Source organism: Penicillium expansum, assembly GCF_000769745.1.
Source record: "Penicillium expansum strain MD-8 chromosome Unknown contig378, whole genome shotgun sequence".
Taxonomy (NCBI): Eukaryota; Fungi; Ascomycota; class Eurotiomycetes; order Eurotiales; family Aspergillaceae; genus Penicillium; species Penicillium expansum.
The window spans coordinates 20,614-47,725 of record NW_015971420.1 but is presented as its reverse complement, the minus strand read 5'-3'; the positions used below and the strand labels follow the sequence as shown (position 1 = coordinate 47,725).

The 27,112-nt window shown below is 47.7% G+C and overlaps 8 protein-coding genes across 8 annotated transcripts; 4 read left to right on the top strand and 4 right to left on the bottom strand.

Annotated features, from left to right (window-relative positions):
- Positions 1-672: 672 nt before the first annotated feature.
- On the top strand, positions 673-3,172 carry PEX2_110060 (leucine-rich repeat domain-containing protein; the record flags this gene model as incomplete). The annotated part of the gene is made up of 2 exons (XM_016748272.1): positions 673-714; positions 812-3,172. 2 exons carry the CDS (start codon positions 673-675, stop codon positions 3,170-3,172), a joined length of 2,403 nt encoding a protein of 800 aa, XP_016595114.1.
- Positions 3,173-5,051: 1,879 nt separating this feature from the next.
- On the top strand, positions 5,052-6,312 carry glcA (type 1 serine/threonine-protein phosphatase catalytic subunit GLC7; the record flags this gene model as incomplete). The annotated part of the gene is made up of 4 exons (XM_016748271.1): positions 5,052-5,228; positions 5,306-5,707; positions 5,835-6,134; positions 6,217-6,312. The coding sequence occupies 4 exons, from the start codon at positions 5,052-5,054 to the stop codon at positions 6,310-6,312; spliced, it is 975 nt and encodes a 324-aa protein (XP_016595113.1).
- A 1,135-nt stretch (positions 6,313-7,447) lies between these two features.
- On the bottom strand, positions 7,448-8,455 carry PEX2_110040 (metallophosphatase domain-containing protein; the record flags this gene model as incomplete). Its single annotated transcript, XM_016748270.1, has 1 exon — positions 7,448-8,455. The coding sequence occupies one exon, from the start codon at positions 8,453-8,455 to the stop codon at positions 7,448-7,450; it is 1,008 nt and encodes a 335-aa protein (XP_016595112.1).
- A 692-nt stretch (positions 8,456-9,147) lies between these two features.
- PEX2_110030 (fungal specific transcription factor domain-containing protein) lies at positions 9,148-11,209 on the top strand (the record flags this gene model as incomplete). Its single annotated transcript, XM_016748269.1, has 6 exons — positions 9,148-9,176; positions 9,242-9,378; positions 9,439-9,583; positions 9,713-10,066; positions 10,129-10,698; positions 10,759-11,209. The coding sequence occupies 6 exons, from the start codon at positions 9,148-9,150 to the stop codon at positions 11,207-11,209; spliced, it is 1,686 nt and encodes a 561-aa protein (XP_016595111.1).
- A 91-nt stretch (positions 11,210-11,300) lies between these two features.
- Positions 11,301-13,010, bottom strand: PEX2_110020 (Major facilitator superfamily domain, general substrate transporter; the record flags this gene model as incomplete). The annotated part of the gene is made up of 5 exons (XM_016748268.1): positions 11,301-11,560; positions 11,691-12,075; positions 12,132-12,293; positions 12,348-12,770; positions 12,822-13,010. The coding sequence occupies 5 exons, from the start codon at positions 13,008-13,010 to the stop codon at positions 11,301-11,303; spliced, it is 1,419 nt and encodes a 472-aa protein (XP_016595110.1).
- A 633-nt stretch (positions 13,011-13,643) lies between these two features.
- On the top strand, positions 13,644-14,758 carry PEX2_110010 (Aminotransferase, class IV; the record flags this gene model as incomplete). Its single annotated transcript, XM_016748267.1, has 3 exons — positions 13,644-13,718; positions 13,774-13,878; positions 13,928-14,758. 3 exons carry the CDS (start codon positions 13,644-13,646, stop codon positions 14,756-14,758), a joined length of 1,011 nt encoding a protein of 336 aa, XP_016595109.1.
- Positions 14,759-15,580: 822 nt separating this feature from the next.
- Positions 15,581-16,797, bottom strand: sar1 (Arf family GTPase SAR1; the record flags this gene model as incomplete). The annotated part of the gene is made up of 5 exons (XM_016748266.1): positions 15,581-15,621; positions 15,712-16,011; positions 16,136-16,241; positions 16,432-16,535; positions 16,779-16,797. 5 exons carry the CDS (start codon positions 16,795-16,797, stop codon positions 15,581-15,583), a joined length of 570 nt encoding a protein of 189 aa, XP_016595108.1.
- Positions 16,798-17,638: 841 nt separating this feature from the next.
- PEX2_109990 (DUF2457 domain-containing protein) lies at positions 17,639-19,867 on the bottom strand (the record flags this gene model as incomplete). Its single annotated transcript, XM_016748265.1, has 1 exon — positions 17,639-19,867. The coding sequence occupies one exon, from the start codon at positions 19,865-19,867 to the stop codon at positions 17,639-17,641; it is 2,229 nt and encodes a 742-aa protein (XP_016595107.1).
- Positions 19,868-27,112: the final 7,245 nt, after the last annotated feature.

The window sequence follows — 27,112 nt, the reverse complement described above, 5'->3', positions numbered from 1 at the left end:
GTACGGAGTAGTCTGTGTCTGATAGATTACTTGGATAGGTCAAATATTGGGAAGAGGACAGCGTACATGCACGGAGTAGAGAAACCAGAATCAGACAATCGCATTCATTGCGAAGTAAAGTATAAGATGAAAAATAATATGAGAAGGAGAAATAAAATCCAATCAGAAGTATATCAGACGACTATCATTTTTTGAAATATGTTCTCAGCTGATAAACGAAAATCGAAATAAAATGTTGTAAAACGTGTATTACGGCGTATATGGGCTGTGTATTGTGTTATCAGGATAAGCCGTATTATTTAGCTAAATAATTGGTTACCCCGTGCCACCACCTTTTCCCTCTTCACCTTTTGTCATTCCTCTCCAATCTCTACACTTTTCGAGGTCTCAGGGAGGAGATCGAGTCATTCTTTGACTCTTCATATTTCATTTTACAGGTATTATCCCTCCTCACTTACCTACCCCCCCCGGGGTCACCGAAATCCCTCAATAAGACTGATCAATTTCACCACACCGTTACTAACCCTCACATTTAGAGCCTCGATTGCTCGTTTTTTTCGGGTTTCATTCGGGTCGCACAAGCAAGATGTCGACTACATCTGGTAACATCTGTTGAGCTATCTATCTTCAGAGTTCTCTCGGTCCACCACCATACCCCCTCCCGTTGACGCCATGGAGAAAATCAACACCGGGGATGGACAACTTTTCATAAAGGTTTGTGTTTCTATCTAGCAGTCGCCTGATCATGGAGATGATATAGATCGCCTGGGTATTTGGGTATACAGACAGCTAATGCGCATGGTTGCCATAGAATGTCGCTAGCTACGTTCGCACCCACGAAAAGGCCCTCGCCAATGCACTACAGCTTCGTCGTCAACCCACCAAAAATGCCATTCCACAATCACCTAGTGTTCCTTTGACACCTGGTAGCTCCTTCGCCTCAACTTCATCAACCCTAGCCGCAGCCTTCTCATCCGCAGCATTGAAATTCATGTCGCAGAACGCCAAAACCGCCAAACTTACATTGACTCCCCACCACCTTTTCTACCTTCTCTCCCGCTTCGAAGAATTGACCATTGCCGTGGGCCCTATGAACATCAGGTTGGAGAATATTCAAACTGAGGTTTCGCAATCATATGTCTCATTCTTGAACAAGCCCCAACAGTCCCGGGGCGATCGGGCCTCCATCCATTCAGTGTCCAGTGTTCGTAGTGTGATGTCTGGTATGACCGATCTTTGGTCATCTTTCCGCCTTGGATCGAAGGATACCCCAACCAAATCGGACAGGGCCAAGGCCGCCTTGGAAACAGACCTGAAGTACCTATACTCTGCCTTTACTAAGATCCCGTGTCTTCGTCTCGCCCCGGACCACCGTGCTCCTCTGATCTCTGGTTATGAAGAATTTCCTTTCGACACAGCTGTGCCGCTGCACTCCTTTAAGAATTTGAGCGCTTTAGAGATTATTGATCTAGACTACCGTTCTTTCTATGGCTGGGACAGATTGTCTGAGCAACTACGCACCTTGACCATCAAGAGAGCCCACCTAGATGATCCGGCTGATCTTTTAACGAGAATTGTGTTGGACGATATCGATAAACGCCGCCGCCGGTCTGCCAAGTCTCAACATTCGCCTTCACTGGGATGGTCTGGCAGTCAACCGGTTCACACTCCCGACCAGGCCAACTCGATCTCAGCCCCTGGATCTCCTATTGTGGACACAGCATTCGGAACCAGCACTAGTCCCAGATCTGCCCCGATGTTCCGAACCGGCTCCGAAGGCGCCAGAATTCGTGCCAGGGCCGGCAGTGTCTCTCCAACTCGACCGGGCACTAAGCACGGTCACCGTCGAGGCCAATCTCGGCAAATTCGCCGCACAGGCTCCGCAAGCTCTGAGTCAAGCGAGACCTCTACCACCCATCGAAGTGGAAGCTCCACAAACCTTCTCGCAGACGTCCTCTCACCTTCAAAATGGCGATTCCTGCGACACCTAGGCCTTCCCGAAAATTCCCTGACATCCGTCTCTGCTGCTAGTCTCGCCCCTGTAGCCAACAGTCTCAACTCGCTTGATCTGTCCTCCAACCTCTTGACAGAGATTCCCGAGGGTGTGGCGTCACTGGTGGCACTGAGAGCCCTCAATTTGTCGCATTGCATGATCGAGTCTCTTCACTCACTCACCCGGAATCCCCTTCCCGCAATCACCGTTCTCACCCTCCGCGGAAATCGCCTTCGTTCGCTTGCAGGAATCGAGCGGTTGCTCTCTTTAGAAAGGTTGGATCTTCGTGACAACAACCTCACGGACCCGACGGAGATTGCACGGCTGACCAGTCTCCCTGAAATACGGGAGATCTGGGTATCTGGCAATCCATTCGTCAAGACCCACTCTGGATATCGGGTTGTGATTATGAACCTCTTCCGCCGGACGCCTGGTTATTCCGAGGATATCATAATTGACGGGAGAGGTCCGGGATACACCGAGAGGAAGCAACTTGTTGAGCGAGTTGCAGAGCCTCAAGCTGCACCGGTTGTACGCTCCAGCCCGGCAGATGCCTCAACTGTTGTGCAGAAGTCTACTATCTCGAAAGTTCCCCACGATCTTGCAATCTTCAAGCCCGAAGAAGACGAAGGAGATTTGCACATCAATGGCACACAACTGAAGGAAAGTGACGGGGGAACCAACCGTCGCAAAAAGCTCCAACGACGCAGGATAGTCGATATCTCGGTGGATAACCCATTTAACACTGATGGTTTAGGCAATGCGGGAAGCACGGTCCTCCCCGCTCTTCCCGTTCAGCAAGTCCAGCCGCCAGTTGACCATCCGATTGTTGTCCCTGTTGATCAGCCGTGGAGGCTGGATAGCGCCGCGCACTCCGGATCATCAAGCATCCAAAGCCCTGAAAAGTCTGTACATTCGAGTCCTCCTCTTGTACAGGCCTTGCAGGGTAAGGACAGGACGATGGATGAAGAGTTCTGCCGCCAGCAGCTGGAAGTTCTTCGTCAGGGCGTGGGCCATAACTGGCTGACTGTTCTCGGCGAAAATGACTGGAACAACTCCCATAAAGACTTCGCTCACAGCTCTGGGGTGGGCTTGGATCATTCCCCTCATCTTTCCACGCCTCCAATAACCCGCTCGAATACCCAAGCAATCCTGAGCGGACACGCGCTTAGCGGATAAAATGTCATTTTTTATTTACAGTCCTCGGCCCATGAAATCTCCTGCCGGGACTCCGTTCGCCTCTCACGTTTCCGTCTCATGACTTCCAAAGTCTCTCTGTCACGGATGCGACGTATACCTGCTTCAGCAGGTTCTTTTATCTCTTTTCCTTATCTACGAGGACACAACCTCCCTCGTGCGGTCCCCCGAGACCCATTTGAACAAAATATCCCCAGCACCAGCAGCTGATCATTCTATGCATTGTTTTCGGCGTTGGATGACTTATGAGACATGGTGGGTTGGATGTATGAACTATTTACGGCCGTTTTTGCTTTCTTTTCACTGGTCCCATGTCCCCATTTCCTCTTCTTTTCCAAAACGCATCCTGCGATGGCCCTTGTTTTTGGGGTTCGGCTTGATCCACGGAAGGCACAGTGAAAGACATTTTGTTTTCGGTTCTAGCGTTGTACTGTATGATTTTGATTTTTCAGCATCCGGGCGTTGGAAGGATCTTTGACTTGTTTAATTCCCCTCTTGTTGCTTCTTGGTTTCTGCTTGTTTTCAATTCCTTTCTGTATAATGCTGCATGACTTCTGGACAAGCAGCATTGATTGAGACTAGAGCCCAGAGCTCATTTGTGAAGAATGCCAATTATTTTGGAGAGTTTCCTATATTTCTACTTTTCTACTTTTTTACTTTCCTACTAGGCATCTAGATATCCATTGTATCCATTATAGTCCCAGCAGGTCCAATAGTATGGGGTTGATAGTGTATGGAGTGTAGAGACATAGAGACATCATAGAATGGTATGATCTCAGTCTAGATGCTCTATCTAAATGTACTATTTTAGTAGATCAGCCTCTTCATTCGTGCTTGGACCCCGTTTGGCGTCGAGGGCGTTGGCAGTCTCGACCTAGAACACCCCCCTCTATGCAGATTTTTTTGCATCAAAGCGCTTGTAACACAGAAGAGAGGGAATGGAATAATAAACAGAATAATGGAATAATAGAATAATAGAATTATCGAATGCAAAGTAGAAGGGGGAAAAGGTTCCTTTATAAGCGCTCTATATATAACATTATCACCCCCTCCTCTCCTTGGGGAAGATCAAACACGCGCAAACACAAAATAGGAACTTCCCGCTTTCTTCTTCATAAAAGATTCTCTTCTCTTCAACCTTCAACCCCATCTCCACATTCACGTTTACGTTTACGTTCAAGTTGATGTTTTGAGATTCAAACTGGTCTGACTATCATACACGAGAAAATTTTCTCCCTTGATTGAAATTTCTCTTCCCTCGACATATCTCGATTCATCTCGACTCATCCACCTTCCGACTTTCTTCATCAACTCAAATCGCTAAGAGTCTAGTGCTCTTTCGCTCAGCCTCGTTTATCTTGTGAGGCGCCTAGGAGCCCATTCTCTTCTGTTTCCACCGTGCGCGTACACAACAACTCGGATAGGCACCACCGTCCACACCCGTCTGGCATCTCTGCCAGAACTGTTTTCTTCTTTCTTTCCCTTGGCCGTCGGGGCCCTTCTCTAGATCTGTTTGGTCTTGACATATTCTGTTTGGTAGGCATCCATTCTTTTTTTCTCCGCTGCTGCTGCTCCCCAACGACTCCGACCGTCCAAAGGGGGAGAAAAATCAACGAAAAATTTCGAGCGCGTTCGTGATTTTTGCTTTACCTTGGGACTTGCAATGCAGACTGGACTTCATCTCAATCTGGGACGCTATATTAACTTGTTTTTCTGATAGTAACAGGACATAGCCGCCGCGTCATCAAATCTCTGTTATTCTCACCCGATCGCTCCGGAAGTCTCTCTTCCACCTTTCGCTTTTCTTTTCCTTCCACCCATTTTTTTCTTTCTTTCGTGTTTTCGTTAGACATTCTTCACCATGGCCGATCAGGAAGTGGATCTGGACTCGATCATCGACCGGCTCTTGGAGGTGAGGGGTAGCCGCCCTGGAAAGCAGGTTCAGCTGCTCGAGTCAGAGATACGTTTCCTCTGCACCAAGGCTCGTGAGATCTTCATCTCCCAGCCCATTCTTCTCGAACTGGAAGCTCCCATCAAGGTAAGATTTTTCTTTTGTGTCCGAACGGTTCCTCGAATCTCGGAAAAGGCCTCCGTCTAACACGCGTGTCTCGCTAGATTTGCGGTGATATCCACGGCCAATACTATGACCTCCTGCGTCTCTTCGAATACGGCGGTTTCCCCCCGGAGGCTAACTACCTCTTCCTCGGTGACTACGTCGACCGTGGCAAGCAGTCCCTCGAGACCATCTGCCTCCTCCTTGCGTACAAGATCAAGTACCCCGAGAACTTCTTCATTCTGCGTGGAAACCACGAGTGTGCCTCGATCAACCGTATCTACGGTTTCTACGATGAGTGCAAGCGCCGATACAACATCAAGCTCTGGAAGACTTTCACCGACTGCTTCAACTGCCTCCCCATTGCCGCCATCATTGACGAGAAGATCTTCACCATGCACGGTGGTCTGAGCCCCGATCTCAACTCGATGGAGCAAATCCGCCGTGTCATGCGCCCCACGGATGTAAGTTTCTGCCCTTCTCCGATTTCACCCTTCCCCTCTGGTAGATGTGGTTCTATTGGCGAAAACAAAATTGGCAGTGTGGCGCTGGGTTCGTTCGGCTAAATGCCAACATCGCTGACTGAAATAGATTCCCGACTGCGGTCTCCTGTGCGATCTCCTGTGGTCCGACCCCGATAAGGATATCACCGGCTGGAGCGAAAACGACCGAGGTGTTTCATTCACATTCGGCCCCGATGTGGTCTCGCGCTTCCTTCAAAAACACGATATGGACTTGATCTGCCGTGCACACCAAGTTGTTGAGGATGGATACGAATTCTTCTCCAAGCGCCAGTTGGTTACACTATTCAGTGCGCCCAACTACTGTGGTGAATTCGATAATGCTGGTGCAATGATGAGCGTTGACGAAAGTCTGCTCTGCTCCTTCCAGGTGAGTTATGGATTTTTAACCCCCCAAGATCGGTTTTTTTTTTCCAGTTCCTAACCTACGATTTTTTTTCTTCTTCCGATAGATCCTGAAACCAGCCGAGAAAAAGCAAAAGTACGTTTACGGTGGCATGAGCGCCGGCGGTCCCGTCACTCCTCCGCGAAAGCAAAAGAAGAAATAAAAGAATCAATACGAGCTTCCCCATGTGCAGCAGGTTCGGGCGGAGATAAGCCTTTCACAAAATCTCTTTAACAGCGCCCTCATGACATCCTCCCTACAACCCCCGCGAGTCCCCCCGGATCCACGAAAACGATGAACGACCGAGGAACCCCTCATCCGCACCCAGGGCAGCCCGATATTCCTCTTCAACTCCACCGATAATATCACAGTCACATTCTCAACTCCTCCAGACCCCCGGGCTCTCTCTCTCCCAGTGCGACATGCGATAAAAAACAACAGTCACATCATTTCCTGGCCCGTGCGACTCTCTGTACTTCCGGAGCGGAGTTCAAATGCTTATTTCTTTGTTTCTCGACTTCTCTGTCTCTGTTTCTAACCATCTGGACTGGAATGTGTTTTTCCTTTCGGCATCCTGGGAACGGGGTAAGGGAAACTGGTTATCTTTTCTCTTTTCTCTTTTTTTTCTTCTTACTTCTTATTGTCCTGTTCCTTGACCGCATGTGTTGTCGTTTTCTTACCGAATCATATTCGTCTTTTCGAATTTTCTAGCCCGACACGTACGAGGCGGTAGTAGTACCTCTGCTGATGCATCGTATACCGGATTGGGAATGGGAGGCTCTGTTACTAGCGGTGTTTTGTGAATCTAGCTCGGCCTTGGAATGGTTCTTTTTTCCGGAGGTCTAGATTGTTTGTTATATGGGCTGTGAGAATCACATTTGAGTTTATGTTTATGTAGGCCAAGATATCTGTCATATTTTCTATTGGGTAGTTGATTTCGTCCCTGATTGATACTCGAACTACTAGATCTATGTGTATTCAAATCAAGGAATTGGAATATCATTCAATTCAAGACATGGGTATATACAGCAATCCCACTAGGGTATTTTTAGACTACGCAACCGTGACCGTATTTTTTCTACCTCACATGTTTATTTTCAGACCGCACTTTGTTAATTATATTATTACCCTAGGTAGCCTATTTAAAGCATGCGTGTAGGTGATTGATATAGACCCACTCATCCGCCGACTAGATATTGTTTTAAACGCCCCTCTATAACTAGCTCCCGGCCGAAATTGGCGGTGAATAAATCAACCCTATATTACTAGCCCCATCAAGCTTGCATTTCTTGTGCTCCTCAGGGAGAAGATCGGAGTTCAAGGTCAACAACCCATGGTAGCTGCATCGATAGATTCTCTTTCTGGTTATCCATGCCTTGGGGCGTCCCCACAATGGCAGCATTCACAAACAGCGTTTGAGAACCCCAGTTCAGTGGATGAGTATCCCCAGAACAGTGGCTAGTAGCGAGGTACTTCATAGGCGCGCCGTCCCCGCTCAAGCTTTGTCTAGTTCCGTCTTTCATGTCGGAGAGCTTCGCTATAGGACAAGACTGTCCGTTGTCGATATCCGTTAGGTGGGAGGGCATGGCGGTAGTTCTGTCACGCCACGTAACAAGTTTCGCACCCCAGCCTTCATGAATGTGACCGAAGCAATGCATGCGTGGTCGTGGGCGGGCGCGAGCGAGGGCGCGAAAGAGGTCAGGGGAGCCTGCCCGTTCACCGGAGTGAGTGTAGTCCATGATTCCCTTCGGCGGCCCGTGTGTCATCACAACATCCACGGTATTAGTACCACTGCCATTGTCGATCATAAAGTCATGGCCATCATCGGGGTGGTACTGAAACCCCCAATCTCCAAGCGATGGCGTGTATGGACTGGCATAAACAGTCAGCAAAGCGCTATTCTGTAACTGGAAAGAGTGTACGCCTTCGTCGAGGAAAGTAATCCCTGTGCCTTCAAATAACCTCCTAGCCTCCCCGTCATATCCGTACACTTGCTCAACGAGCTCACACCCTAATGGCTGGGCCTCTGCGACCTTTTTGTGGAACATTGGTATGTCCATTGTGAAATCGTGGTTTCCTGCTATGATAAGCTTTAAAGGTGCGTTGATGGCCTGGAGCAAACAGATTGACGCTTTGTATTCGTGGAGTTGAGATTGGGTGGTGAGATCTCCGCAGTGAATGGCAACGTCTGCATGTTGCTTCACGGACGGAATGAAGCCAGGTAAACTGTCGATTCCATGGGTGTCCGAGCATATCAGGAAGCGTGTCTTGGTGTTTGTTGTGCTAGTAGCATTATTCTGTGTCATTTTGGTAATGTGTCTAGTGATTTGTATATTTCTCGAGACTGGAAATGGGAGCCAACTTGAATGCAATGAAAAGTGGTGGGAGTGACTGATTAGGCACGGAAGGTTTCCACGTTTCCTACAAAAGGAATTCCCCGGGCCTCAGGCATAGTTGCAGTTCATGGCAACATAAACCAATTGACGTGTATAAGTTTAGTGAGATAATTGAAGAGAGAGAAACTGTGTCAAGTTATGAAGTTGTCAAATCTACAAAACTTCTCAAAACCTCGATATTGAATGTTCGAATTAGGTGATTCTGATGGCCTAAGGCACCAACCGGCCCCTCTTCGGATTTATATGTTTCGGCTTGGTCGTGTAGTCTACTTCGTCCCTGTTGGCTTTTGGGCCACTCACTGCATTTACATCTAGGCACATACTGACCTATCTAGTACCACCTGGGTTTGAATGGCCCAGTGCAGCGCTCCCCTTGATCCACGGCAATGACTTCAATCGGGGTAATGGACCAGTATCCGCCATCAGTGGCCAAGTCGTGTAGCAGATGCCGTTCCAGAAAAGTGAAGGTGATATTGTCAATTTCGATTCATTCGCGTTGTGCTAAATGTGTAGTCAATAGTGTGATCTGAAAGTGCCCCATTGTTCGGCATGTGAGAGACAGGGTGAGGTTTGCAACATCACCGAATACGTTGCCTATCCATATGCGCTTGTGGAGAGTCTTCATTCAAGAGTAAAAGAGCTTGAGGAAAAACTTGCAGCCTATACAAATGGCTCGGCTCACGGACCATACCTTAGTGGCCCTACACTTGAACCATACTTCAATCGGCAGACCGCAGGGGCATCGGCTCCACCAGCAGACGTCAGCAAAGAAGCCGAGGAAGTAGGCGTTCTGGCCATTGGATTTGCTGATCGGTATTCTCACTCCAAATACGGTCCGTCAAATGCTCAAGTCATCTCAAGACATTGACCTGTCAGCTAATTGGGATTCCCAGTGGGAGCGGCTGCCGGTTCAACCTTTGCTCGAATATTTTTCAAACAGATTGGCATGACCAATTCCTCGGACACGAACCAAGAAAACCCAGAGACGGATGAAAACCTGGAATATACGGCTTCAATCCCATCAAAAGATATTTCTGGGTATTTACTTTCGACTTACCTCGCACGGGTTCATCTGTGGTGGCCTTTCTTAGATCTACGTCGGATTCGGTCATGCTTTCGGAAGATTTATCAAGAACCACGATCATGCACAGATTATGAGAGATTTAGTTTCTTTATAGTCCTTGCATTAGCCTCGGACGAAGCTCGTGTTGACGATGCTTATACTTCAATGCTGGATTACAACACTCCGCGGGATTATTTCCAAACTGCACTTCATTTCTTCAACCGTTTCCGGGAGCATCCTCGCGACCTCTCGGGACTCCAAGCTGTCTTATTGATGACAATTTGGATGCTGAATTCGCCCTCTTGCAATCATAGCAATGATCTTTGGCATCTTACGAGATATGCTATGTCCATTGCGCTCGAGCTGGGTCTTCATCGACATAATCCATCTTGGCGCTTTGGGCCCGAAGAAATTGAGATTAGGTCTCGTACGTGGTGGACTGTCTATAGTCTGGAGAGGTTCGTATCAAACCATTGCCCTTGAATAATGCAAGGTCAATCACATCTAACACCACGAGCAGATCCATAGCTCTGAACACAGGGAGAGTCTTATCAGTGCGCGACCAGGCAATTGATACCGCAATCCCTTCGTTCAATAGTCTCGACCAGCTTACTGAGCAAGAGGCGAAGACTGCCACTCTTTTCCACGCCAAATCAGTTTGGCTCTTTGTCCATATGATCGAACTTCGCAAAATCGCCGGGCGCATTCTGGAGTCAATATATATCGCTCGAGACCGGGATGGGCGATGTTCATCACTCACTTTCCAAGAACTCTGCTCTATTTCAGACAATTTGCATCGACAGCTGGACAACTGGAAATCCCAACTTGATGCTGCAGAAATTGGCTCTTCACTGGAATCTAAACTGATGAGAATTGAATACTGCATAATGTTAATGCATCTGAATCGTCCTTCACCAGCTTTCATGGTTCCCTCACAAATCATGGTTGCTGTCTGCTCTCACGCATCATCCGGTGCTCTGAGACAGTGGGCGGCGATATCCAATGAGTTTGGGATAGATGCTATCTGTCGGTGCTATCGCCAATTCCATGACATTCTCATGGCCGGCCTTGTTCGTCTATACAGTGACTGGTAAGCTAAGAGTTTCTCTTATCTTGATTTTAATATTAGAACAAGATGCTAAATGATCAGGCATACGCAAAAGGTTGCATCAACCCCCAGACCAACTCGCCGACCCGAAGATGCTGAAATCTGCCTCGATTTACTTCGTAAGGGAATTTCAAACCTTCACGACCCTTCTCTTTCAAAATTCCAAAGGATATTCTCTTCCCTCAAAGAGAAAATATATGGTTCTGCGTCTGCGTTTGACGAGGCAAGCCATGACATCCCATTTGCTCCGGTGCACAACCTTTCAATATTTACCAGTGCCCCGAATATGACCCGGACTCGAGAATCTAGCCATCATGTCCCTAATACCAACATTGACATGATGCCTATGGGATCAGAGGGTCTCGAAAGTTATTTGAATCAAATGACGACCATTTTTGACAACGAGATGTTTGATATCGATGATACGCTGACTGCTTGGTATGGGTCTGTTCTTAATGACATTGGAGATACCGATCACATGCGAATTGGGTGAAAGAAAAAAGGACCTGTATGTAATTATGCTATGTATTTTAAATAATGTATTTCCCATCCCAATCGTATCTAGACGACTATGTAGAGTCGAATTAATATGCGTATCTAAACCTAGTGTTCTCCCGATCGGTTGAATCATCCAGATCCGCTTCAATCCCTTCCATACCAGGCCTTTCGCTAATCTGCCCATGAACACGATCACGGTGCTTGTTAGAAATCAAACAAGATGCGAAATACAAGATTCCAGTTACAGTCATAATCGCAAAGCAGCAGAGCATTGCCCCAATTCCCAGTGGATAATGCGGTGCTTGGTCGTTGCGGAAGAACTGTGGACCGATGATGTTTCCAACAGCTAGAACTTTATATTAGCAAGGATTTCAAAAATAAATCATGTAAAAAATGAGACTTGCCATAGAATATAGCCACAGAAATAGAAAGGAAGCTCTTCTTCGTTGTTCCGCTAGTGTTGGATGTTTGCAGACTCAATGCGAGCACCCAGGGCACGTTGTAGAATCCCATAATGTAAACGCCAGCCAGTGAGGCATTACGCTGTGTGACTGGGTCCACAACATGAACCATTATAGCTCCTGCCATAGCGATGAGGGAGGAAATAACCCAAAGCAAGCATCGGATGTTGGGGATGTAGAATGCGAGAGTGGTAAAGATTGCCTGCGCAACCATTGCAACTGCAGCTTGTGGAGTGGCGAGCAAGGTTGTCTTGGCTTGGGAAAAGCCATATCCGGATATAATAAGGGGATTGAAGTTTGTGATTCCAGCATTCGTAATTGCCTGGGCTATGGCGAAGGTCATGAGGATGTAGTATCTGGGATCTGTGAGAGCGTCCAGGATCTGACTGAGTTTCATGTCCTACACGAAAGAAACAATTAGTTCGGCTCCATTTCATGAGTGAGAGATCTCCATACCTTGTGAGAACCTAGACCAGTCTGGTTTTCCGCAACACGTAGAAGTGCAATCTTTTTTTCTTCCGCTGATAGGAACCAGGCAGTCGCAGGGCTATCAGGCAAGGCGAAGAAAACCAAGCTGCCAACCAAGATAGTCACAGCTCCGTAGATAATAAAGATATACTGCATGATCCTTATTAGAAAGTGCATTCTAGTCGAAGGAATGAATTAACTGACCTTCCAGGTAGCCAGATCTCCCTTGATATGTCCGATAGCATAACTCAAGATACCGCCGAAGACACCGGCAAAGGTATTATACCAAAACGCAGTGCGTAGGGGCTGCTCATTGCGGCGGTACCACTTTGAGTTGACTAGCAACAAGCAAGGAAGTAGAGCAGCTTCGAAAACACCGAGCAAGAAGCGAATGGCAGCGAGTCCGGCAAAGTCATGGCAGGCCGCCAGCAAGCATAGACATGCGCCCCAGGCCACGAGACAACCTCCGATGTATTTACCCGTTGGGAATTTTGTGATTAACCAGAGATTCGGGAACTCCATGGCAAGGTATCCGAAGTAGAAAATGCTTCCTAGCCAGCTGTATTGTTGTCCGACCAGATTTGTGTCTTTCTTTAAGCCATATACCGCTGCATAGGCAAGTCCGTTCTATTGTATTGTAAGTATCACTTATTTAATAAGTATTGGGGAAGACGGTACCTTATCCAGGAACGCCAGTGTCATTGAAATGACGATGAGAGGCATTACAACAAAGTCGATTTTCAGCAATACACTTCGAGACTTTGCTGCGGACACTTCAGGGTCGAATTGCCCATTGTGCATATCATATAATATGCTAGCAGCGGCCGTGTCAGGGCCTTTGAGATCGGCATTAGCTGTTTCATGCATCTTCAACGTGCTGTGGGGAATCTGAGGGATATTTGTGGAGAATATGCCCGTTGGCTTCTAGACAAAGCAACACGAATGGAGATGAATGTATAAGAATATTTAGAGGATCATGCGTTATCCCATATCATTTGAAAGATGCGCAAAAAAAGTTCCTTCCAGAAACTAAAGATGAAAAACTGGCTCTTATATTATACCTTTTCGAGCTCTATAGCACGTAATCTAGCTATCTTCTGACGGAATCAACCTTACCATATTTCAAACTTCCGATAACAAACTCCAGTGGAACCGATATGGAGTCCCGGCAATGCAAGTGTGTAATTCGCTTGTCCACTTTTTTTTTCTCGGGGCAAACCGAGTCATATCTCGGTCTACACCGAAAAGTGGGTCTCGAGGCTTGGCTTGCTTCCAAGCCCTAAAAGGTTATCATCAAGTTCCAATCATATTCGGACCTCACCGAGAGCGAAAGTGGTGAGTCTCTCGGTCCATACCGAAGTAAATCCCAATTTGTGGATACTTGTCGAGGAGAATCTTCGGTTGTATTTAAAAGGCGTCAATATCGCTTCAATTGCATGAAGAGAACAAAGACATCTTGGACAATTCCACCCTTCTTCCTTTTCCCATACAACCGTGAAAATGGCCTCCCACGATCAGAGTAAAAAGGGTGCAACCCACGCAACAGTTCCGAATGAGAAGAACCAAAATATCCTGGTGAGTTTACCTCCAGAGATAATCCGATAGGCATTCACTCTCTGACTGGTCATAGATCGGGATGCGCGATGGAGTCAGCGGTGACTTCAAACTAGTACCACGCAAAGAAGCAGTCGTCTCCGTATTTGATTCGAATTTCCTAATCGGCGACGGTATATGGGTATGTAATCATCCAGCATGAGAGGGAACAATATTGACCAGATATACAGGAAGGCGTCCGCGCCAGAAATGGCCGAATCCAATTCGCCAAAGACCACATTAACCGTCTTTTCCAATCCTCTAAGGCAATGTTCATGGATCTTGGACTCTCCAAACTCGAACTATTAGACCTTCTGCACAGAACTCTCGATGCAAACAAGATGTCCAACGAGCCACACGTTCATATCCGACTAGTTGTAAGCCGAGGCTTAAAATCAACACCCTACCAGAACCCCTCAGTGAACATCGGTCTTCCATTGATCGTCATCATCCCTGAGATCAAAGCCACAGACCCCGGCGTGAAAAAGCAGGGACTAAGATTGATCACCACACACATCCGTCGAGGACCGCCTGATGTCAAAGACGAGATGTGGAACCACATCTCCAAAGCCACGGACGTGCAAGCGTGTATCAGTGCTAATGTTACCGGCGCGGATGAATCGCTGATGCTGGATCTGAATGGATTTGTCAAGACGTGCAATTCGACCAATTTCTTTATTGTTCGCGACGGGGAGGTATGGGCTCCGACGAAGAATAACCAGATGCAGGGAATCACTCGGCAGAAATCCATTGATGTTTGTCGGGCTAATGGGATTCCTATTCGAGAGCTTGATTTCACTCTTACCGAGGCATATGGGGCTGATGAGGCCTTTTGTACTGGAACATTTCCCTCGCAGATTCATGTGCGAGAAATTGATGGGCGGACAATTGGAAGTGGGAAGCGTGGTCCGATTACAGAGCGTATTCAGCAGCTATATGCGGAGATGGTGGTTAAGGATACAGAGAGAACGCGGGTGGAGATTCAACAGGGTCTAGAAGCACAAAGACCATTCAAGCTCTAGGGTGTTTAAGTGAAAAGTTCCAAAATCGACAAGGGACCAAATATACTGAATGAAGGAAATATCTCGGCAGCTCGAAGGCAGTTGAAGATCGACATGGATATAAGGAGATGTAACATCATGTTCTGCATTTCGTCTACTATTGTCTGTATAGGGTTAGCACCTGATGTAAAAACAATCAAAATCAAATGGCATTACACAACACACGATAAGATATTGTTCAACAGATAGTCTTTCCTACGGAGGAGGCAAATAATTCTGATAATAAATGGCTGGGAAGCCTAGAAAGAATGAAAAGGCGAAGATGCGGAGGATATGCCGAGGTAGGCAGGGCTTCTTATATATGATGGCTGAGAGGAACTGCAGACCATTCGTTTAGTTCATTTTTGTTGTAACACTATCATTCCTATGCTTTATATCAAGAAAGAAGAAAGAAATTCAAGTCTTTAGACTATAGTAACCAGGGAAAACCAGCTAGCTAGCTCGAGCAAAAGCGCAGAACAGAAGGAACAAGAATTGAACAAACGTGACAAGATGAGCGAGGTACAGCGTTGTCGAGTGACACATTCAAAACGTACAGGTACGTCCGGGGGTAAAAAGTTGGGTTGGGTTTGTGGGAGGGAGATATAGCGTAGCTAGATATGGGGGTGGGAACAGGGTTTCGATTGTAGAGGGAAATGTCGGAGAAAGCCCGAAGCCCAAGCCAAAGCCCAAGCCATTTTCATTTCACTTAAACTCTTGGTTAGGTGGAATGAATATGGATTTGGGGTTGACTGGTTGGGGAGGGGAATCGGTTGTGTCGGGGGAACAGGGAAGACTCTCTGTTTAAACGTATTGGGACAACCATCTGATGCCCTCGCCGTATCCTGTTGGAGAAAGAATAAGGGTTAGTTGTAATGTTCAATGTGTGCTTAGACACCACAGCCCCAATTTCCATGGAACTCAACGAAACTCACCCTGTCTCATAACAACACTGCACATGAACACCTCGATAGGCCGGATGCCCTCGAGAGGGACCTTGCCCTTACCAGTGGTCTGGTAGAGACCAAGCTGGTGGCGCAGCTCATCCTCGCTGACAGCATCGGGGTGATCGATCTTGTTTCCGAGAACGAGGAAGGGGACCTTGGAGAGCTCCTCCATGGCGAGGAGAGCATCGAGCTCGGCCTTGGATTCGGGGAAGCGCTCGTAATCCTTGGCGTCAACCAGGAAGACGATTCCGCTCACTTCGGGGAAGTAGTCCTTCCAGAGACGGCGGGCTGAATGGAGAAGGTAGGTTCGTTAGTTATGTTCAATCTCAAGAACTGTTGGGGGGGTGGGTTGAGGTTGCTTGGGCACTAAGCTTGCGCAACATCACGATTCCCCGTCAAGAGTATCACTCACCCTGCTGGTGACCACCGAGATCGAAGGTCGTGAAGCGGTTGTTGCCGATGGCCAGCTCCTCGGAGGTGGGGTGTGCGGTAGGTTGCAGGACGGCGACACGGTCGTTCTGTTGAATGTCCTGTTAGCAAACAAGCCCCATACAACGTCCATTTCTCATATCTCCCCCCTGCTATATCCAAGCTCCCGGATCTGTGCAATAACCCAGCGCAACCAGACTCGGGCCTTATAGCCAGCGGAATTGAACACCAATGGGCTAGGCCTTCTCTTCCCAAACTCAACACCAACGCTCAACTCACCTTCAACATGTGCAGCAGCGTTGTCTTGCCGGCATTGTCAAGACCGAGGAACAGAAGCTTGGCGTGCTTATTGAGGAGACCCAGCGAGGCCAGGACATCGTAGACTATAGAAAAAAGAAGCGAGATTAGTAAATTGTATCATGTACCTCGAGACGGACATCTCGATCACAAGCAGCCGGTACCGCAGCCGTCGCATGACCCGACGTCGGAGTCGAAATGAAGATATATTTTGTCCCAACGCAGCTAAGCGGTCCAGAAAAACATCTTGTTTTCTCTTCTTCCGTGTTTGAGATCGGCCCCGGACGGTGACTGCTGGTGATCGGGTGATGTATCGGCATGGTACTTACACCAGTTGACGATCCACATTGTAAAGGGCCGGAGTCAGGAAGTAATGGAAAATAAAGTGACAAGCAGGGATCACAGATTAATATCAGTGACAAGCTGATTGGGGAGAGGTGGATGGACGGGGGTGGAAGAGATAGAAGCAAAGAAGACAGGTTTGATGTTGTTTTCGGGGATCGGGTTGGCTGCCTTAGGCAGGAAGACGGAATCCTCGCGCAGCGATAAGCTACGACTTCGGGGATTTGGGCTGATTTGGGTATATATGGGATGATTTTGTAGATTCTTCTATGATTTGTTGAAAATATTGATCATAATTGCATACTTGTCTCTGAATCTTCATCGTGGCGAAGACTTGCCACTACTCGACCTCGTTTAGTATTTACTGTTATCTTCTACTATAGGAAAGGAAGAATGTTCATCTAAGAATTATTTCATATTCACTCCCATCAAACTGATGGATCTCTTTATTCACAATGCAGAAAAGCCAGATAGGGGTATATGCACCGCAGCCATGCAAGACAACAAAGGAAGCGACCTCCAGCAAGTCCATAGGACCGCATATAGGAAAAGAGGGAAAAGAAAGGATATAGATATACTTCCAACAGAAAATGCAAAGAAAGAACCACCTCCGTGTAGGAATTATTGAAGAAAAGGGGGAAAGGGGTAAGGGTAAATAAACCATTCATGTGGACAACACAAAGTCGGCTAATATGTGTAAGAAAGCGAAAGGAACTCGGATCGCTAACCGAGCAGGTAAGGCAAAAAAACCCCCTGAAAGCAAAAAATGTGACAAAAAGTAGGTATGTACAGGTCAAAAAAACGGAGGGGTGAAACTTTTTCATACAAGTTCCATAGGTAGGGACACCTAAACGGATAGGACGAGCTGGGCGTCTTGACCGACGCCGTAAGCTCTGCACCTCTCAGCAACTTCGAGGCCAAGCTCCTTCATCCGTTCGGCTCCATGGCCTGGAATGGGCCGTTTGCCCATCTGCTCTTTGGCAGCTTTGCGGCAGTGTTGACGCCAGAACTTTTCTTTGCGTTTCTGGCGCTTCTTCTCGAGCCCTTCGACAATGTCGATTGGGCCACGAGTGTGTAGTTCACGGGTACGTGAGTGTTCGTGCTCTGGGGATTCAGAGAACACCGGGATACCTTGCCAACGGTGATCTTTGTCCAAGCCGGTGAAGAAAGGATTGGGGACACGGGGGAGTGACTTGGTACGGACGAGAGGTCGCCGCTGAACCAGGTGGCTGATGTTGACACCTCTGGGAGAATCAACGATGGGCATATCGTCGGTGAGTTCCCACGTGGCTGGGGTGGGCGACTTCGCTCTCATGCGCGGGGGCGGGGACTTGAGACGCTTGGGAGAGGCACGGCCAGCGCGACGGGGTGGTGGGGACATCAAACGCCTGGGAGAGCGACGGGGTGAGTGCTTGCGGGCCTCGCCCTCTGGCCGTCCTCGGGTTACTTCAGCACGGCGACCTGTGGCAGAGGACGAGCCGGAAAGCTCTTCCTCGGATGGTTCAGGGTCTTCGTTGTCCTCCGGATCACTGGTGGGGAAGCTGGGGTCGATATCCTGTGGGATGACAACTTCTTTTAGGCGGCGCCGTTGTTCGAGGCAAGATTTGTAGGCGAGTTCGAGGGGACGATCCTCGTCGAGGGTTCCACAGACAAAGTCGGTACTATCAGGAAGGTTCGGGGTTCTCGGACGAATCCTGATGCTCTTGGAGGTCTTCAAAGTGTGACGGCTACTGATCCTCTGCACGGGGGCTGGAAGCCAGTTCGAGTGGTCGTCCGTCATGGATTCAAAAGATGTGTTCGAGGCGCGGCGTTCAATGGCCGAGGGGCGTGCATCGATGGATTGACTGGTGGGTTCTGGAACACGGTGTGATGAGCCCCAAAATTCAACGTCAGAGCCATCATCGTCGCTCTCGTCTGACTCTGCGAAACCAGCCTCGTTGTCCGACTCGTTACCGTCGTCCGAAGAGAAGTCGTGCACAGTTTCGTCGTCGTCCGGAAGGTCGTCCATATCCTCTTCCTCTTCCAAAGCCTCTTCCTCTGCCTGTTCACCGAGCCGTCGGATAGCCATTTCTTTCTTCATACAGTCGTTCAAAGTGATCTTTTGCGTATAGTCGGCCTCCCTGTTCACCCACTCATCGTCTTCGTCCATAGAGCTAGCAAACTCGTGGAACCGGGTAGCTTCGGATTCCTCGAATTTACCCAGTCCACTGGTTGGGATACCCTTGCGATCTGTGGACGCAGAGACAGCTTCCTCCTTGGGAACATCCTTGGAAACCTCCTTGGAGACCTCCTTGGGAGTTTCCTTGGAAGTTTCCTTGGGAGTTTCCTTCAAGCTGGGAGAGGCTTTGCGAGCAGCAGGTGCAGGGGAGCCACGGCATCGCGGCCGGATGGAGGACTTGCGCGCCGGAGATCGCTCTCTTTGGGAAACAGTCTCCCGTCCAGGACACGCGAAAGTAAGTGTGGTTTTGCGCTTAATTATTTGAATCGGGGCTTCCTCCGTGGGGAGCTCCTTCAGTGGTTGTGTTTTGGGTGGGAGTTCTTGTGACGCAGAGGGTGAGACCGGAGATCTCAGCTCGTTATCATTAGTTTTACGACCACAAGCGAAGCTAATGCATCGTTTGCGGCCAAGGTTGGCCTCGACAGAAGTTTCACTAGCATCGACGACCTTCACTTTAGGGGCCACATTCACATTCCTCTTTCCCATCAACCCTGAATTTTTCATCATTTGAGGTGGTAAAGGTGGGCTGGGAGTATTAGACAAAGATGGACTTGTGAGGCCGCCGTCGCTGGTCAACTCGGCCGTCGAGACGCCACTGATGTTGCTATGAGGGTAGGATCGGTACATGTAGGAGTCGTAGTGGGAGGCGTGTGGATCGGTTGGGGACATCTCCGGGCTGCTCTTCAACGCGCGCGTGAGCAGTGATTCCTTGCGGTTCACCGTTGGCCGAGAGAGCACGATCTGGTCGGAGTTCATCGAGGTGGCGTGCATGACGTGTTCAGGGGGTTCGTCGACGTCCTCGGCCAAGTCGGCCTCGCCGTGAGCCGGCTTGCTGGACGAGTTGGGCGAGATGAGCATCCTTAATAGGTTATGAAAAGAAAACGTTCTTTCTCCGTCCCGAGACTGTGCCATGTTTCAAAAGGGAAAAAAGGGTTCGCGGTATAGTTCCAAAGTATAAGAAGGAGGATGAGGGTGAGGCGGGTGGCGTAGGTTCGAGTCAAAGGCGAGATTAGGACGTTGCTTGAAAGGATAAAATGAGGTCTTTCATTCAACGAATGCTGTCCTTGATATCGATCAATGTTAAATCGATCGACCTTGAGGGCAGAACAAGATGTCCCGAGCGAGGACTAATGTCATGATATAAACCGCATGACTAGGGGGTATCGAGACGAAGGAGGGTATTCGCCAAGATCGATAATTGTGCCTAAGAATGGCAACTCAATGTTGAGGAGCTGGACTAGATCTGTTTCTCGAATACCTCCAGGCTTAAAGGTCCGTGCTTTCGGAGGGATCTCGATAAAGTAAAAAAAGCAAGGTCAGGAATGTTGAGAATGTTCAAACGAGAAATGGAGTGGAGATTATAAAGAGGAATAAAAAGAAGAAAAGAAGGGGAAGTTCGGGGAAAGGTTGACAATAATAACAGAATAGGAAGATCGCGCATAGAAAAGGTGCAGGGGTGTCCGATGTCTTGGAGGGGGGGGAGAGAAGAGTGTGGGAGTGACGATACGGCAGCCCGGCACAGTCGTTTTGGGACTAGTCTGGATGTTTTTAAATTTTCCTTTCCCACGTTTTTTTTAATTTTCCTTTTTTCTTTTCAATTTTTCAATTTTCCAAATTTTCAATTTCCGTTCTTTTTTGTAATTTTTTACTAATTTCCCTAACCTTTTTGGATTTCCAGGTTTTTTTTCTTTTCTTTTTCTGTCATTTAACCCTTTGAACCCCCAATTGACCCCCATTTTTTTCAATTTGCCTTACTCCGTTACCACGTACTTTGATCTCCGGGGTCAAAAGTTGTACAGCCCTGAGCCCTGAGCCTTGGAGACCGTAACATCCCTGACTAAGAAAATGTCTTGCCACTTGCGCATGGTTCCTGCGCTACTACTTCGTACATTGTACTCCGTACCATAAGTTGCATTTCTATAGATATTTCCTTTTTTATTTTATTTCTTTATTACTATATATTACTATTCTATATTCATTTTGAAATCTATATTAGACTCTTTGTTTCAAAATGAAAGAAACGAAATGTAGCATAAAGGGTTTCATTTCGAGAATCGAGGTCAATTGATTATTCAAGTGGACCACGATGACCATTGTCTATTGAGTAGGTGGTCGCGGGCTGGCTATGAGGGATTTTGTGTTGAGACTAAACCCGTTTCAGGGTGCTTTTTCGCTGAAAACTCCCCGTTGAACCTGACCTCTCTTAATCTCTTAATACTCCGTACCTGCCGTTGAGCGAATCCACTTGCCAACACAATGAAATTCTGGTACTCTGTTGTACTCCGTATTGAAGAAAAATCCGCTTTAATATCCTCACCGTACATTTGTAACGGAGTAGTTTCTATATATGTACATCGTAGACCTCCACTGGATGTAATTTTTCTTCGAAACGTATAGGTATGGTCATATCAAAGTTACAGAGGACTATTCCCATAGTATAACTCGGTATGAAAAAAAGAAATTCATACCACTTCCCGATTGTGCCTGAACGCTGCCGAGCCGTCAAGTCAACCTTGGCCGAACTTACCCTAGAGCTAACAGGGTTAACAGGGTGAACTCTCTTACTCGACCGAAACTCGTAATGAGAAAATGATAGCTGAAACTATAAACGCGCTGTACGCGCCTCACAGTTTCTACTTTGATTCTCTCCAACAGGCTCTTGGCGGTTTTCGCCGAGATCTCGAGTCATACCTGAATGCTTGGTATTGATTTGATTTCTCTTCCCTTGCTCCCAATGCGGGAAGACTCCTCTCATCTGACGTAGAGTGACATGGAGTATATTAGTCATTTACTCGCTCTCCCGTCTTAGCCTCATCGAATTTCAAAAAAATCCCCATGACTTCAGTCCAGCCGGAGCTTCTCGGGAAGAGTCATGGATAAATTGCATGTTGCATTTAGTACAATCTACTATACGCCGTATAGGTGGTGTACAGAAGTACAAAGTAGTATCCACTGGCATCCGAACTGCACCTCAAAATGGACTCTTGGCTCTGCTCCTTCCCGGTAGATCAGGCTTGGTATACATACAAAGCAATAGCACATAGCCCTGGAGGACAGGCTGTGTTTCCAGTAATTTACACTCCGTACTCCGTAGATAGAATTGATTATCTCCATTGGCTCTCATTCCAGTGCCAAGTCCAAAGGCAGTCTTATTTTCTAGGGATGTCCAGCTCAACCCTTCGCCAACACGGCCTCCTTTGACCCTCCAAATTTAGACATTAACAGTTTCGTCATTCAGAGGCGAAGCAATCATGATCGTCAAGTTGGGCATACAATCGATCTACATAACAATACAGAGTGCAAAGTATAATGAATTGTTTCAACAGGCAGCTTGGTTTATCATCCAGCTCCACACAAGTAATCACCGAGATCAGAAAGGAAAATCCCTCCATGCTCGACAGACAAGCACGAGTAACCTGCATTAAGCTTACGAAGATTCCCACGTTGACAAAGAACAGCGGTCAGCCGCGATCACGATCAGCCCTAGATCGGCTGACCGGGCAAGATCTTCCCTGCGCAAACCACAATTGCAAATCACTTTCGAAAGTATATCGCATAACTCGGACAATAAAAAACTCCCGCAGAGGAAAAAAAAAACCTGAAAGCTCCACTCCACCAGTAACCACAAAGATCCCCCAGGCTGACATTCGTACTGGTTCCCGGAGATATGCAGACTGCAGCCACAACCCCCTCATCAAAGCTGTAGGCCATGAACCCCCGTTTAGATCGCAACAAGCTTCTCGAATCCGAGGAGATCCCCCCGCAGTCTATTTGTTCCAGCAGGCATAACCCCTGTAAACGCAATCCAAGCTCACTGGATTGCATGTCCTCGAGCCGGGTGACCGTGGGAAATGAGTCGAGAGTTTGGAATTGAATTGTGGAAGAAGCTTGTTGGCAACGCAACGGCTTTGCCGCGGGGATTACCCTAGATTGAAGTCATTGAGTTCATCTTGCTGCAATACCTCCTCTGTCGGGCTATAGTTTTTTTTCCCTTTATTTTGTCTCTTTCCTCCATTGTCATTTAGTTTACATTTCACGTACGGGGTACATAGGACAATGACAATTTTATACGGACGAGCGGCAGTCTTGCATATGAAGCGATTCGCTGTAATTATTACCATTATTATTATTTTCCAATCCTTCAGTTTCCTAATAGAGAGAAGGCAGCCGGGGCGCAAAACAGTGTTTTGAAAATATACATCGTATCCAGAGATGTACAAGGATACGAACATACCCAAAGTCGCTACAAAGTCCTACTCTAGGTACATGCAGGACAAAAGTTCCCGCGTTGACAGCAATATCGCAGACGGGAATAGAAACGGGGTGTTTCCTTGGCCACCCCTCACTCCTTGGGCTTGGAATTGGGCTTGGGCTCCCTTTCCCGCCAAAATGGGAAAATGAAAAATTTGTGGAATCCAGTACGGAGTACTGGGCGGCAATGCTCACCATCTGGTTGGGATATTGTGGAATGGGCCAAGAAGACCCCCTCCCCGATGCATCGGAGAAGTTCTCCCAAGTGGAGTAGGAAGGAGTGAGAAGTTTGCGCAACGGGAGGCTCTATAGGACGGGAATATGGTTTGATTAGAAGTGGTTACTAGGAGTAGCGCTGTATTCGTGGCACGATGGGATTGTGGAAGGGGATTTCTCCGCTCAAATATCGTGGCAATCACTCAATTGACGATTGGCAAGACCCGCTCTATAGCACTTACCCCAAGTCCCCAAGTCCCAAGTCCGAAGTTGCCAAGTGTAAGAAAATGAAGTATAGTACGGAGTACGGAGAACAACATACGTGTGCCTAGTGTAATAAGGTGTGAACTGTGCAAGTGGGGATACAGACTACGACCAGGGGATGGCACGAGCGGGATGTTTATTTGACACTTAGAACGTATAACATATCCTTTAGAACTACTCCGTACTCCGTACCCCAAATTGAAGCGCAAGTACGGAGTACAACATATACAAAGTATTATAAAAATAACACCCGAATCGTTGACCGGACACACAAGGGGAAGTGGAGTTCTGAGAAGCAAAGAGATTGGTCAAATGCAAACTGCAATGCGCGATAAGCGGGACGGGTAAATGGGTTAATAATCAGATGGGAATGTATGAGGCATTTTCATTTTGGGGCTACTGCACTGTGCCAGATGCAGTTACGGTCTGCGTGTGCTGTTTCTATGGAGAAGTACGAAGTATGAATTTTATCAATTGACTTTGATCTTGAAAATAATATACAACTTATGTTGTATGTTGTATGTTCTTGACTCCCAATTCAATTGAGTCTGATGACTTTGATTGATCCCAATAATCTCCATCCCAATTTGGAAAGAGGCTATTCTCTCTTTGTTCTATCACTGTCAATACAGGAATGTTACTATGATCTTGGCAGATCGTGGCAAGATGTTTCCTCCGACATAGACATTCCCCTACATGTTTCACACAAAAGATAATACACAAGGACTAATCATACCAATTGCTGGTCTGTGCAGGATATCTCCAGTATGGACCATCTCGGGTCCCGATACATACCTCTACCCCAGATCTTCACTCCATCAAAGAATCGATTGTCGAGTTGGACGATGGCAAATGCCAAGTCCACCCCGTGCCTCCCACAGAGAACACCGTTCCATTGAGCAGATTTCCCCAGAGGAACGTCACAGCCTAAACATCAACCTCATGACCTCCCCGCCAAGACAAACCTAGGGGTTCACAAAATCCTACTCGTCAAGAGACAGGTAGAACAGGCAGATAAATGATCTACCCGGCAGTGCGTATTGCAAGGAGAGGGCAGTGGCTCTAGACCATACCGGAGGAATGCTTGGCGATAGCGCGTGGTGAAGCAAACTGCCAAGATCTAGGCATTGGATCTTGAGAATGCGCCCGGTACGACTTGAGCTGTGTGGTATGGAACCAGTCTGAAGAACAACGAATATTTCCGGGTGTGACAATACGGGGTAGAAAGAGCAAGGAGACGGAGAAGAAATGCCGAGTTCTCCACAAAGGGGGTTCAGGTTCAGAATCAATGATTTGATTCTATTTCGATAACACCCCCTTTCTTGAAGAGCTCTTGGCACTAAACCCCTGCGATAACCATCCGCTCCATGATAGGAGTCCCTCTCGATGCCAAGCACCGTGTTACATAGATCGAATTCTCAAAAATGAACTCGCTGACGCCCGGTCGCGGCGGTGCGGTTATCGAATGTCAATGTATGGTGGAATGGTCTCGCCAAGGGCGATCATGGTGATCATGCTGACACTCTGAATCTAGTCTTGGCACTGATCTTGACTATTTACGTGCTATTGTTTGTGCCAAGCTGTCGCACCAAGTGACAATAATGCATTGAGTTAGGGGGTTGCAGTGGCAGTGCTCTGTTATTTTGGCTCGGGATCGACGGGCTACAGGCTTGGCCGTTCGACTCGGTCCGGTCCGATTGAGATCTGTAAGCAGCCTGGGTATTGAAAACCTGTTTATGCACCGCCTGTCACCTGGTGATTTAGGTGCTTAGTACGGAGTATATTGGCACGGATCTTTCCTTGCACGTTGTACATGGTACCTATAGATAGTTGTATGTGGATGATGTGCTTAGTACGCAGTACCATGTGTACACTTCATCGTTGGGAATAGGATACGATCGACACTGTGGCGCCCCTTCATCTCTTCTCTTGCAGGCATACGAAGCAACCATCTAGAGACGTGCGTGAACCAATGTAACAACCTCTCATAGAGCACCGAGTTACGTCTTGGCACGCCACTTTGCGCAATATTGCGGCTCTTACTATGGCTATAAGCGTTCATCCCTGCAAATCCACGTAAGATGCGCCCGACCTCTTCAAAGTCCAAGGCACCGAAATTCTTATCCCGACATTTCTGGCATTTCAATTTCAACGTACAACGTATCGCCACTGTTCAAATCGGCAGGTGCAAATCTTCTAGAAATGCTTGATAATCAACTCCACCTGCCCATGGACCTCCTCACCGCAGAACATGGTTGGCTCTCGTGCTTGATCATCGGACGCGAAATCGACTTGCCAATGATCGTTCAGTTTAATGGGAGACATAGGAATCCCGTGCGCGTTTGGAGCACGGCATCGGCCGCCGACGAATGAATCCTTGAGTGAGTCCATAGACCGGGAACGGAGAGTGTAAAGAACCGGGAATAACTCGGGATACTGTCTAGCCACTAACATGACCATCTGATTATCTCTGTCTCAGTACAGGTATCATGGCGGTCGCATTTACAGCCCAAATGATCATGATACAATTTGATACAGTTTGCGCATGACTCGGCGATAATTATTGAAATTTTCTATATCTCTATACGATATAGGCGGTATGATGTCATTTTTAATAGGGCGCCGAGATGACACGGGACTGAAACACGTTTCGGGTACCGCCCATGCGAAGCAACATTTGAATTCAGAACCAGAACCAGAACCTACAATATTATCGAACATATTGTATACTACATCGTATAATGGACAGGCGGCAAAGGAAACAGTGCCAGTTCCAGCAGTTTCATGTCCATCGCAATAACCCCAACCACGAAACCTCCAACCACGGAAATAACCCTCGATGATCACCGAAAGAGGGAGGAGACGAGCGGTATCAGCGGGAGTTATCTCGAGCGACAAAACCCGACCTACGTAATCACGTCAGAACCTACAATATACCGCTCCGTCATTCGCTCGATCGCCAGCCAATCCCTGGCCAATATGATACCTGTTCTAAGCTGGGACCCTTTGGAGGCGATTCCAGCGGTTGCGACAATACCAGCGCGGAATTAGTCGGTCTGTCGATGCATTTGATGTCATATTAGCGACCCATGGGTTCAGAGATGGAGGCTTGAGCTTCTAACTTACTTTTAACATTACAATATACGTTTCGGATGCTCATTTGACCCTCCAAACTGGTGACATCACGGATGGAGACGGACATGGTACGGTGATCAGCCGCGTGGTTGGTTGCTATGGTAGCATGTGCTTTTATTGTGCTTTGGTCGTGACATGAACTAGCGGTGCGGTGCTTTCTGAGATGGCTCTACGTCAGATCGGGTCGATCTGTACTGTACGTTAGTGCTTGCCCTATACGATGTACAGCATAGCGCT